Consider the following 13970-nt stretch of genomic DNA (forward strand, 5'->3'; position numbering starts at 1 on the left):
CTCTACTATTCTATAAGAGTGGGACATAACAGGGATTTAGGGATCTAAAAAAAATTATTCTGATTTATATATTGTTAATTGAAATTTATGCGAAGTCATTGATTTGCGGTAAGCTCCTGCGCTACACCCTAACAGACCAACCCAAGATGGAGTTATTCATGCTAAGGTTCCAAGTTACCAACCTGAAACCTAAACTGCTTACTTGTAAGATCTGACCTTCTGAGAAATCAGGAGATAGCCAAAGCCCATTAAGCCAACAAGACTTTGTTTGCACGCCTATAAGGAAAGTAACTTTGAAACCACCAGCCCGCTGTTTGTTCTTGTTTCTGCTTTCTACAGCCTTTTCTGCTTATAAAGTTCACGCCTTCTGCTCAGCTCACCCGAGATCCTTTCCATTTTGTACACAGGATGCTGCCCAGTTTATGAATCGCTAATAAAAGCCAATTAAATCTTTAAAACTCAATTTGATGAAATTCTATTCTTTGACAATGTTTTTTTTACTGCCCTCTGTACTCCCCGAAAGCAGTGCTGCCCACGTAGCCATTACTCACTTGTGCCCGTTGAGCACTTGACCTGTGACAGTCCAGATTGAGTTGTGCTGTATGTGCAAAATACACATCAAATTTGGGAGACTTAGTATGAAGAGAAAGAATGTAAAATGTCATACTTTTTTATTCATTACATGTAGAAGCGATAAAATCATAGATGCAACGTGTTAAATAAAAAAGCATATATATACTTAAAAAGCAGGGCACTGCGATTAGGATACCGCCCGCACCCCGCCCGGCCCCGCCCGGCCCCGCCCCGGCCCCGCCCCCGGCCCCGCCCCGAGCAGCCGGCCCCGCCCCCGGCGGCTGCGGCCAAGACCCGGAGGTGGCTCTGTCCCCGCCGGCTCCCTCCCCGCCCCTTCCGCGCCCTGAGCGCGTGCGCCGGCGCACACAGCTCGCCTAGTTTCCTGGGGTCTCTGCTCCTCGGAGCCGGGGCGGGAGCGGAGGACCCCGCACTAAGGGGGCGGCCCGGGTTGCCCCGCCATGCGTTGGGGGCTGCGCCCGCTCGGGCCGGGGACGGCGACCCTCGTCGTGGCCCGGAGTTTGTGGGGGCCGCCACGCCTTCCCTGTCGCCTGGGATGGCGAGGGACCACGGAGAGGCTGGTGGTGCGCTCGGTCACCGGGGCTAGCAACCAGCTGCCGAACGCGAACAGCGGCAGATACAGGGACACGGTGCTACTGCCGCAGACCAGCTTCCCCATGAAGCTGCTGGGCCGTCAGCAGCCGGAGACGGAGCTGGAGATCCAGCAGGTAGGGCCGGCCCGGCGCGGCCTCCGCGGGGACGCCCGAGTCGCCGGGGTAGGGGCCTCCCGGGGGCCACGCCTCTGCGGCCCCGCCCCGCTCGGGTGGGCGGGGGTGTTGTGACCCGGTCGGTGGCCGTCACCGCTGGTTTTATTGGCTGAAAACCTAAATAAAGACATCTCCAGTTGGGTCCTTCTGTTGTAGCAGGTCTGGGAGTGGGATAGTGAAGGGGGAACACTGGCGATGCTTAGATACCAACCTGTATCGAATGTATGTCCCATTTCTAGCGTAGGCAAAACAAATCGACCTTGGACACCTTTCCAGGGACTTGTAAAAAGTAAACTAACGTGAACACAAATAAGTAAAAATTCAGTTACTAGGAATGAGGGGAAGTTGAAGCCCACCTTTGTTGGATGTTTAGGACCCTAGTTGGACTTAAGGGTTTTTGCAGTACTTTTCTGAGTCCTTTTTATAGACTGCGTCTTTGTCTCTTGTACTAGACTGAACTTCCTAAGGGCAGAGATTCTCTTGTTTTTATTCAGTACGTTCTGTATGCCAGGAGGCATAACAGTTTCAAATGTTTCCTCATTTAATCTTCACAACAGTCCTGTAAAATGGATATCATTAACATTTTTTTTTTTCAGATAAAGAAACGCGCCCATAAATGCAAAGTGACTTGGCCCAGGTCGCACAGCAAGTGAGGGAAGAGGCGTGGCACGGCAGTGAATGTTGTTCAAAATTTAGGGACTGGCAAGTGTCGAGGCCAAAGTATAGCGAGAATGAGTATAAGGGGATCCGTAGGTCCTTCAGGTTGGCTGGAGTGAAGAGTGAGGGATGGGGAGTGCTGAGCTGCCAGGTGGGAACCCGCAGCCGCAAGTCCACGTGGGCTCTCCAGATCCCCAGGTGTGGCTCCTCCTCGGAATCCAAACTTCACCCTTTATTAAAGGGATTTGTTCTGTAAAATTTGGATTCAGTCAAAAGGCCACACTCAGGAATCCTTAGGGCCACGTGTGGTCCCAAAGCCTCAGGTTCTCCACCCGGCCTTTGTAGGGTCCTGTATACTATATAAAGAGTTTAGGCTTTAATCTGAAGTTGATGAGAAAACTATTGAAAGGCTTTAAGAGAGCTCAGGTGTGCACTGCAGAAACCTTACCATTTGTATTTCAGAGTTGAGTAGATTGGAATGGGATAAGAAATAATTGTAGGCTGTTATTTATGGTTAAGACTCTGGAGCATGTATTTATATGATGTTTAGATGTTGTTCTTTTTAAACAGAAATGTGGATTTTCAGAACTTTATTCATGGCAAAGAGAAAGAAAAGTAAAGACAGAATTTTGCCTTCATGATGGACCTCCTTATGCAAATGGTGACCCTCATGTTGGACATGCTTTAAATAAGGTAATTATAATTATGAGACTGGAAAGAAAATGTTTATGTACGTACCTTTTATTAAAGGAATGCATTGTAATTGTGTGATATTATGTAAATTTGCCTTGGCACAGAAAAGTAAAAAGTTTTAATAGAAAGCAGCAATAAGCAGTTTTGGTACTGTGTGAAAATATTAATAACGTTGCTGGTATTTGCTTTGAGCTTATTGTATTTTACATTCAGTATATAATTACTGAGTGCCTGGTGTGTGCCAGGCATTGTTCTAGAGTCTGGGAATACCAGTGAACACAATAAAGAGATGTCTTATTCTTATGCTCTAGTTGGGGCAGCCATAATTAACAAGTTAAATAAGTAAAATATAATGCTAGATAGTGATGTGCTATGGGGTAGAATAAAAGGAGAAAGGATGGATAGCGAGGGTCACTAGGGGAAATTACAATTTTAATAAATTGATGTAGGGCAGCCCCTCGCTGAAAAGGTGACATTTTATGTAAAGTCCTCTAGAAAACAGGGGAGTGAGCTGTGGGGATATTTGGGGTAAGAATAGCAAGTGCAGGATAAATAGACAACACCAGCATATAGTGCCTAAGGTTGGTTTTTTGTTTTGTTTTTGAGTGGCGGCTGCTAGGTTGGTTTTAAATAGGAAATGAAATGAGCAAGAAATTTGGTTTCTCCCCTGAAAGAGCCCACTAGCCTTTCTCTCAACTTTGTTACCAAACCCACAGTTTAGTTAGCTGAGATTATTTTTCAAGCAGGATTTTTAGTTGTGTTGATTTACATTATGGCATGAAGCTCCTTATCTTGATGCTGATTGGCATCTTGAGTAGTACTAAATTAATATATTTTTCAATGTTCTGTCTATATTTTTTGGAATAATGTACAGTAAAATATACTGTACATCTTAAATTATTCAGTTTGATGGGTTTTGACAGTTTTTTACATTTGTTTAACCACCTCCCAGTGGAACATATAGAAGGTAATACCTTTGCCCCAGGGCTTTCTCATTTGCCTTTAAAGTCAATCCGCTATTCCCATCCAACCTCCCTCGACAGACAACCAGTGATTTTGTTTCTTTTGCTTTCAATTTTTTGCCTATTCTATAATTTCATGTAAGTAGAATCATACTGTAGTATTCTTTTCTGTCTGGCTTCTTTAAGTCAGTATAGTATTTCAGATTCACCCATGTGGTTATAGGTATCAATAATTGATTCTATTTTAATTGCTTAGTAGCATTTCATTGAGAGAATATGCCACAATTTGTTTAATCATTCTTCAGTTCTTTGTTTTTACATATACTTCAGTGAAAGCCTCTGAGAGGGAGTGGCCTTGGGCATCTGTACTTTCAAAATCAGGAATTCAATCACCGAACAGGTCAATACTGCTATTAGAGTAGTATTGCTGTATATTGTGATATGCAGCATTGCTTATTGTATTAAGAACCAAATTATATTGGCAACTTCAAAAACACTTGAGATGTTATACATCTTGCACATTCCTCAGGGTGGTTTGTTTGCTTCCACAGAGGTCAAACTGTGCTCAGTTGCTTTACAGTTCATTTTTGAATTATTAGGCATATTATTAATACATCAGAGGGTAGAAAGGCATTTTATTCCTTTTCATAGAGAAAACTGAAGTGCTGGTTTGTTTTTTTAGTACATGTTATTTGATAATTTCATTAAAAATTTATGTTAAACTATATTTGAGATAGGGATTCAATTGCAGTTTTTAGAAATAATACACAGAATGTCTTGTACATTTTACCCAGTTTTTCTCAATGGTATCTTCTTGCAAAACTGTAGTACAATATCACATCTAGGATATAGACATTGATACAATCAAGATTTCCATCACCACAAGAATCCCTAGGGCACTTTTATAGCCACACCCATTTTCCTCTTGCACCCCCCCCCACCTTCCTTAACCTTTTGCAACTACTGATCTGTTCTCGATTTTTGTCATTTCAAGAATGCTATGTGAATGAAATCATACAGTTTATAACCTTTGGGATTGACTATTTTCACTCAGCAGAATTCTCTTGGGATTCGTCCAAGTTTAATTTATCAGTAGTTTCCTTCTTTTTCATTGCTGAGTTGTATCATGGTGTGGATATATCACAGTTTGTTTAACCATTAACCTGTTGAAGTTACATCTGGGTTGTCTCCAGTTTGGGCTATTACGAATAAAGCTGCTATAAACATTCATGTATAGGTTTTTGTGCAAATGTAAATTTTTATTTCTCTGGGATAAATTCCCCAGGACTGTAGTTCCTGGATCATGTGGTAGTTGCATGTTTAGTTTTTTAAGAAAATAACAAACTGGCTTCCAGAGTGGCTGTATCATTTTACATACTTATTAGCAATGTATTAATGATCTGGTTTCTCTGCATCCTTGCCAGCATTTGGTGTTGTCACTTTTATTTTAGCCATTTTTATAGGTGTGTAACGATATCTCATTGTGTTTTTAATTTGCATTTCCTTAGTGGCTAATGGTGTTGTGTGTTTTTCCATGTATCTATTTGCCATCTGTTAAGCCTATTGCGTAAAATTCTTTTTATGTCTTTTGTCTATTTTCTACTTGGATTTTTTTTTCTCACTAATGAGTTCTGCCAGTTCCTTGTATATTCTAGATAACAAATCTTTGTCATATATGTGTTTTGCAACTATTTTCTCCCACTGTGTACCCTTTCTTCTCATCCTTTTAGCAGGGTCTATTGTAGAGTAAAAGTTTTTAATTGATGCAGTCCAGTTTTATCAGTTTCTTCTTTCATGAATCATGCTTTCACTGTCATGTCTAAGAGAATTCTTTGCCCAGCCCTAGAACCTGAAGATTTTCTCCTATATTTTTTCTAAAAGTTTTACTTTTTACATTTAAGTCCCTGATCCATTTTGAGTTAATATTTATATAAGGTGTGAGACTTAGGTCAAAGTTCATTTTTTCCCCTGTGAATATCCACTTGCTCCAGCATCATTTGTTGAAAAGGCTGTGTTTCCCAATGAATTGCTTTTGTACCACTCTCAAAAATCAGTTGGGCATATTTGTGTGAGTCTATTTCTGAATTCTCTGTTCTGTTCTATTGCTTTATGTGTCCATTCCTTTGCCAATACCACAGTTTTGACTTTTCTTTAAATTTTTTTTACTCTTTAGCAAATTCTTTTAAATCTTTATCACAGTGTTGATTATCGTAGCTTTAGAGTAAGTCTTGAAATTGGGTAGACTGGCTATGTGCAATGGCTCATGCCTATAATCCCAACACTCTGGGAGACCAGAGCGAGAGGATCACTTGAGGCCAGGAGTTTGAGACCAGTCCTGGCAAGATAGACCTCATCTCTACCAAAAATTTAAAAATTAGCTGTGCATGGTGGTATGCACCTGTAATTTTAGCTACGCAGGAGTCTGAGGTGGGAGGCTTGCTTGAGCCCAGGTGTTTGTAGTTATAGTGAGCTGCTATTGGGCTGGCCACTGTAGTCCAGCCTGTGTGAAATTCATGTGAAACTTTTTGAGCACTGACTTGATGCCACAGGTGGAAAATTCCATATCTGACCTCGTGTGACAGGTCGCAGTCAAAATGAAGTCAAAACACAGTCAAAACTTTGTTTCATATACAAAATTATTGAAAATGTTGTATACAGTTGCTTGTGTTAGATTTAATTGGTTATTTTATATAATTCCTTTTAAAATTGGGTTTTCTCAGTGTTTTAAATGGTATTGAATTAATAAAAGAATATAAATTGTAGGCCATATGCTTTATGTATAAATGATGGTTATGACTTTATCTTTGCAGATTTTGAAAGACATAGCCAATCGATACCATATGATGAGCGGTTCCAAGGTACATTTTGTACCTGGCTGGGATTGTCATGGATTGCCCATTGAAACAAAAGTATTATCAGAACTTGGTGGAAAAGCTCAGCATCTATCAGCTATGGAAATTAGAGAGAAAGGTAAATAATCTACATTTATGTTTTAAAATGATATTTGTAAATACTTAGGTTCCTTGGAAAAGTCAGGGCTTTATCAAAGGAACCTTTGGTTTTGTTTTGGCTGTGAGATCTGTTGGAAACCACTTTGTGTCACAGAAAGTTCAGATTTTGTTTAATTGATTTTTCTGAAAATTAATGCGTAGAGGATTGAAGGAAAGACTTTGTGAGCATTTCTAATTACATTCTTTTGTTCCTTAGTGTTCATATTGGTTTTTTTTGTTTTCCTAGATATGGCTTGTTGACTCATTTCAGTTGCTGAACCAAAAGTAAATCTAAAATACATACATTTTAAATTCATCTCTTATTTGATCCTTTCCTTCAGTAGACTGGGCCAGAGTGGAGTATTCTTTTTTTTTTAATTTAATTTTTTTTCTTTTCCCATACAATTATGTATGTCAAGGGTAGAGTATTCTTTTCTTATATGTTATACTATTGTATATTTGGATATAATTGTGAAGATTTTTTTTACTTCTTTGTGAAACATTATGATTGACTTAGATTCAATATTTTGATTAATTTTTTGTGTGTATAATAAAATGAAAATTATTCTCTGACTTTTTCTTTTTTTTTTTTTTTTTGAGACAGGGCCTCTCTCTGCTGCTTAGGCTGGAGTGCAGTAGTGTGATCATAGCTCACTGCAGCCTCGAACTCCTGGGCTTAAGCCATCCTCCTGCCTCAGCCTCTCGAGTATTTGAGACTACACGCGTGTGCCACCACGCCTGACTAATTTTTTAGAAATGTTTTTGTAGGGACAGGGTCTTGCTATGTTGCCCAGGCTGATCTCAAACCCCTGACCTCAATCCTCCCACCTTAGCCTCCCAGCGTGCTGAGATTACAGGTGTGAGCAGCATGCCCGGCCTCTGAACTTTTCTTAAAATGAGAAATAATGAGGAATGATTTTTTTCCAGTCTATGTTTTCTAAATGTGAGCCCATTATATCTGGAAAATACAGAAGGCATTAATAAAATTTTAACTTTTGAAATTCCAGTTAATTTTAGAATTTGTTGTAGGTATCTTTTGAATACACTTAACCTTTAAATTATCTTAGTTTGAACTGTGTATAGCACATATATTTAGAGAGATACATGCTAAACCATGTTTAAGAATTTGAGTTTATCAGGCTGGGCATGGTACTCACTCCTGTAATCCTAGCACTCTGGGAGGCCAAGGCAGGAGGATCACTTGAGCTCAGGTGTTGGAGACCAACCTGAACAAGACCGAGACCCTATGTCTTAAAGAAAAAAAAATAATAATAATTTGAGTTTATTTGTTTTCAAAAGCTTTTTCTTTCCCTTTCTTTCTTTTCTTTTTAGCTAAAACATTTGCTAAAGCAGCCATTGAGAAACAGAAATCAGCATTTATTCGTTGGGGAATAATGGCAGATTGGAATAATTGCTACCATACATTTGATGGAAAGTATGAGGCCAAACAGTTGAGAATTTTTTACCAAATGTATGATAAGGTAATGAACTGTTTTTTTTTTCCTTTGAGTATGTTAAAGTATGTTACAAAATTCCAGCTTTAATATAATATCTTTGTCTCTTACAGGGCTTGGTTTATCGATCTTACAAACCTGTATTTTGGTCTCCCTCATCTAGGTATATATGCATTTTTTTTTTAACTAAAAGGGAGAAATTTGTGAGGCTTCCAAATACTTACGTTTAATGTTTCTAAATCCTAGGACTGCATTGGCTGAAGCAGAACTTGAATATAATCCTGAGCATGTCAGTCGTTCCATATATGTAAAATTTCCTCTCTTGAAACCTTCTCCTAAATTGGCAGCTCTTATAGGTAAGATTTATTCGTTGCTTGAGTATATTAAAGTTATGGAATTATAATATTTGTTAACATTATTTACAACTTTATTTTCACAGATAGTTCATCTCCTATTAGTATTTTAGTGTGGACCACCCAGCCTTGGACGATTCCAGCCAATCAGGCTGTTTGCTATATGCCAGAGTCAAAGTAGGTAGATTGTTGTATTTTTTGTTTTATCCACAAATAGGATCCATTTCATCATTAGCATTATTTTGAATTTATTTCATCCTCATTATCCTTTTAAACTTTAGTAAATTATAACTTAGTTATGACGTTCACATAGTTTTTTTAAGCTTTAGATGATTCCTTTTAAGACCTATATAGTGCTTTTTGGGAAAATGCAATAGAAATGTAATTTATGAAGTGTTTTGAAAATAATACATTTTGATCTTGAAGTTAGTTTTTCTAAAATGATATTAAAAAATTAAAATGTTATATATAGCTTTTCTTTTGTTTATTATTAATAACTTTCTCCTAAAATTTTATGCTAGATATGCTGTTGTGAAATGTACCAGTTCTGGAAACTTCTACATTCTGGCTGCAGATAAAGTAGCATCTGTTGCTTCTGCTTTGGAAACAACATTTGAGACTATTTCCACATTTTCAGGTGAAGATTTCTAGATATTCCATCGTAGCCATCAAAATACTGTGTTGATTTGAGTTCACTGCTTTGCTGAACATTGCTCATTGTAAATTGCAACATATGGCCTCTACCTTTCTAGAATGTATTTTACTTTGATTACACTGAAGGAGAATGTATATTAAACATGACAGGAATATAGAAAAATATGCACATTGACAAAGGTACAACATAAATATTTCTGCCAGTAGTTACTAATACTCAATAGTAAAATTTTTTGCTAAATTAATTGTTAAAATTGTTTTTATCTGATTTAATAAAATGAACAAGGAAGGAAGTAAATATACTTATTTTTTGGCATATAATTTTAATAGAGAATTGAATATACTCTGAAAATTATTCCGAAAATAGTCCTTCTATCAAAAGAATTCCTAGTAAGCTGTAATTTGGGACTCTTGAAGTAGTGACTGGTTTTGAAATATAACTATGGAAATCTAGAGAAGTTTAAAATTATCTTTGATACTTAGGTATAATGTATCTGAGTTTCTTGCTAAAAAACTCCAATCATTGGGGAAAAAAGAACAATCACATGAATGAAGATTACCAAAAATGGGCCGGGCACGGTGGCTCACGCCTGTAATTCTAGCACTCTGGGAGGCTGAGGTGGGAGGATCGCTCAAGGTCAGGAGTTCAAGACCAGTCTGAGCAAGAGCGAGGTCCTGTCTCTACTAAAAATAGAAAGAAACTGTCTGGACAGCTGAAAATATAGAAAAAAATTAGCCGGGCATGGTGGTGCATGCCTGTAGACCCAGCTACTCGGGAGGCTGAGGCAGAAGGATTGCTTAAGCCCAGGAGTTTGAGGTTGCTGTGAGTTAGGCTGATGCCACAGCACTCTAGCCCGGGCAACAGAGTGAGACTCTCAAAAAAAAAAAAGGCAACCCAATAATTCTCTGCACAGTAATAATTTTATGTAAATATGCAATTCAGACAAAAAAACTTTAAATTTCACCTTAATACTTTCAAAAAACTTGTGATTTTTTAGCTTCTGTGATAACATCTAACTTCTCAATGAAGGCTTTAATACCTTCTGCACTTAAAAAAGAGGTAAGAAGGATATGGAATAAAGAATATACTAAGTATTCTAACTTAGCTATTACACCAACAAGGATCAAATGTCTGGCTACATTTAAAAAATTTTTTGTAGAGATGGGGTCTTACTATGTTGCCCAGACTGGTCTCAAAACTCGTGGCCTTAAGCAATCCTCCTGCCTTGGCCTCCCAAAGTACTGGGATTACAGGTGTGAGCCATTGCTTCTGGCCTGGGTTGTCATTTTGCACCACCACATTGCAGAGGGTGATATATACTTTTTATCCCTGGCAAAATAGCTGATGAGAACTAGCTTACTACTATTAAAGTAGGAGGAATATTGAACAGCTAAAGTGGAGTATGTGTGGGGTAGGTTTTTTTTGTAGAAAAATATGAATATTACAGATCTTTTTGGGAGAATAGCTGATGAGAACTAGCTTACTACTATTAAAGTAGGAGGAATATTGAACAGCTAAAATGGAGTATGTGTGGGGTAGGTTTTTTTGTAGAAAAATATGACCATTACTTACAGATCTTTTGGGGAGAATATTAAGTGGTAGATACAGGCAATATCGAAACACTTGAACTGCATTAACTCTTTATCCTCACAGCAGTCCTTTGAGGAAGGAACCATATTTGTCTGCATTTTATAGATTCCTAAAGGTCATAGAGCAAGTAAAAAGAGAGGATTTGAACCTAGCGATTTTTGTTCTAGATTCTGCATTTTTAACCTGATGTTCTATTGCTAAGCTTAAAAAGATACATTTGCCCTATAAAGTGATTCTTAATAATGATTTTCTTTCCCCACAGGTGTAGATTTGGAAGATGGTACTTGTAGGCATCCTTTAATTCCTGATAAAGTGTCTCCTATTTTACCTGCAAATCATGTGACCATGGCAAAAGGAACAGGATTGGTTCACACAGCCCCTGCCCATGGGATGGAAGATTACAGTGTAGCGTCTCAACACAACCTGCCCATGGTACTATTCCTCTTTTTTCCCTCCTAGTTATTCATGTTGTGGAATAAAAGTGATAAATCCTAATTAATGTCTTTGTTTTTTGATAATGATTTTTGTCATCATAATTGTGAAATGCTTAGGTTTGTGTGATACCCTTGAAGCTTCGTTAATTCGTACTATTAATAATTGGGAAAGATTTCCCAGAATTAGCACAAAATCAGGACAGAGTTAGAATTAGAGAATATATATTACATGGGGTACTTTTAAAATACTTTTTCTGAAGTATTAAGTCACACAGAGAAATTACTTTCAGTCCCTGAAAAATGGCAAGTAGATTTTCAACGGCAAGTACATTTTACTATAGTTTGTTGTTTGTTTTAACTGAACAATCACCTCTAAATTATTTTACACACTTCAGTTACTTAGCAAGTTTTTCTGTTTAGTTAAAAGGCAATTCTCAAAGGGAACAGCTGTGTACATTGCCATAGATCTGCAAATAATAGAGACCAGTCAAAAATGTTTTATGTTATTTTATTACTTTTTGTTATTAAACTTTAGGTATATGCTTTAATAACACATTCTGCCTTTGGTGATTTAAACGTATAAAATTCACATTCCTGTTGACTGAATAAGAAGTACCCAAATTTTCAATGTGGGGAAAGATTAGGCTGTACTGAAATGTTTTATATACATTGTTACTACCAGATATCATAAGATAAAATATTTTGATAATTATTCAAAATGACACTTTGTAGGATTGTTTAGTGGATGAAGATGGAATTTTCACAGATGCTGCAGGTCCTGAACTTCAGAACAAGGCTGTCCTTGAAGAGGGAACAGATGTGGGTAAGTAATGTGTCTGTTGATATCATGTTTGTATTTTGTTTTGCCACATGGTTTAAAATGGCATTTGGGACTTTTTCATCTTTTGCTTCGAAGCTGCTCTGTTTGTTTAAGCAAATTAGGGTTGTCCGCAGGGAGTGAAGTTATTTCAGGGCCACAGAGATAGTAATCAGTAAGTAGTATTACTTTTGTGGAAGGATAAAATCAAGCTTGGGGCTAGAGGCTGACTGTGAGTCAGACATTCCTCACTCATTTTGTAACCCTTGTAAATAGCTGACCCATATAGCGTGGTTTATGTATTAGGATCTCTGGGTCTGCGGTTTTAAATTGTTTTTCTTCCTTTCTTTATGGATTCAGAGACCAGATCCTGTGAAAACCTTTTTTGCCCACATGAGGACTAAGGCTAATGAAACCTGGTATATTACTTTGCTAGAGCTACTGCAACAAATCACCATAAATTTGGTGTGTTAAAACAGCAAGAATTTATTCTCTCAAGTTCTGGAAGCTAGAAGTCTAAAATCAAGATAGTAGTAGGACCATGTTTCCTCTGAAAGTTCTGTGGGAGAATCCTTACTTGCCTCTTTCTAGCTTCTGATGGCTTCTGGAAATCTTTGTCATTCCTTGGTTTATAGCTACATCACTCCAGTCTCTACCTCTGTTGTCATATGGCCTTCTTTGGCTCTCATGTGTCTCTCTGTGTATCCTCTGCTCTTACTAAGACACCAGTCATTGGGTTTAGGGCCCCCTCTGATGCAGCATGACCTCATCTTAACTTAATTACATCTGCAAAGACCTGATTTTCAAATAAGGTCACGTTCACAGGTACTGGGGGTTAGGATCTTTTGGGACACAATTCAACCCATTACACCTGGTTTCTGCTGGAGTATCTGGTTTTGGAAACCATTTTAAGATTTATGGCATAAAAGAGTATGACTCTGAATTTCAAATTGAGAATTCTAGATATATTCTGTTCATCTTTCCTTTGAAGTGAAGAGATGTGGGCATGACATAATTTGGAGTCTGATTAAGGTTTTACAGTCCTTGCTTTTTTTGGTCAGGAGATGCCCACATTATGCCTTTGATACCTAGAAGATAGTTACATATATTGACATCTATTGGTCCAGATTTAGTATTCCCTGGGAGTTTAGACCATTATTAGGATTTTCATAGTACTTTTTAATTATGTCTAACATAAATTGGTGTTTTTTTTTTAAGTTCTAAAGATGCTTCAGGCTGCAGAGAACTTGTTGAAAGAAGAAAAATTGGTACACAGCTATCCCTATGACTGGAGGACTAAGAAACCAGTGGTTATTCGTGCCAGCAAGCAGTGGTTTGTAAATATCACGGATATTAAGACTACAGCCAAGGTATAAAAGGCATCCTATTGCAAGGGGTTGGGTTTATCCTCAGTATAAAAGAGTTGCATGTGAGGTTGAGGTGGGGTTTCAGCAGTGAAAGGGATTGCTGCTATTAAGATTTGTTTTCATAAAATTGTAGAATTTTAGATCCGTAAGGACCTTGGATTTCCATTCTTTCATCATACATGTGTGGGAAATGAGGCTTCAGTGACTTGCCCAAATCACACAGTTAGTAGGTAAACTTTCCTACCCAGTGTAGTGAAAATAGCATAGAATTAGGACAGAACTGAGTTTAGTAAGTTGTTTAATCTCCCAGAATCTCCTTTTTCCTCATCTATATGAAGGTGATAATAACACTTACCTCGTGGAGTACATGAATAAAAAGTTCCCAGAGCAGTGTCTGGCACATCATAGACATTACTTTGAGTTAACAAATACTTTATAACTGGTGTTCTAAATATTTGATATATATTTGAGCTCTTTCCTTCAGTATATATATGCATCTATGTGTTGTGTATATATGTGTGTGTATACATCTCTCACAAACAACTTGATTCTATCCACTGAAAGAGCTTAAATAGATATGTGTTAACCAGGCTGAATATGTAGATATTTTGCTTTACATCTTGCATCTAAGATTCTAGTCTAATTAGCTGGTTCGTTTGTT

At 37.9% G+C, this 13970-nt stretch overlaps 1 protein-coding gene across 1 annotated transcript in view; it reads left to right on the forward strand.

The window, feature by feature from the left end:
• The first annotated feature begins 906 nt into the window (after positions 1 to 906).
• Positions 907 to 13970, forward strand: part of IARS2 (isoleucyl-tRNA synthetase 2, mitochondrial) — a 45399-nt gene continuing 32335 nt past the window's right edge. The window contains exons 1-11 of the mRNA XM_045536308.1: positions 907 to 1298; positions 2565 to 2687; positions 6460 to 6619; positions 7972 to 8120; positions 8207 to 8256; positions 8340 to 8449; positions 8533 to 8623; positions 8968 to 9083; positions 10954 to 11123; positions 11858 to 11948; positions 13161 to 13312. Of these exons, the coding sequence (XP_045392264.1) occupies positions 1032 to 1298; positions 2565 to 2687; positions 6460 to 6619; positions 7972 to 8120; positions 8207 to 8256; positions 8340 to 8449; positions 8533 to 8623; positions 8968 to 9083; positions 10954 to 11123; positions 11858 to 11948; positions 13161 to 13312 (1479 nt within the window). The 5' untranslated portion in view covers positions 907 to 1031. The remainder of the gene's footprint in view (positions 1299 to 2564; positions 2688 to 6459; positions 6620 to 7971; positions 8121 to 8206; positions 8257 to 8339; positions 8450 to 8532; positions 8624 to 8967; positions 9084 to 10953; positions 11124 to 11857; positions 11949 to 13160; positions 13313 to 13970) is intronic.

Source organism: Lemur catta, chromosome 23 (assembly GCF_020740605.2).
Source record: "Lemur catta isolate mLemCat1 chromosome 23, mLemCat1.pri, whole genome shotgun sequence".
NCBI classification, from domain to species: domain Eukaryota; kingdom Metazoa; phylum Chordata; class Mammalia; order Primates; family Lemuridae; genus Lemur; species Lemur catta.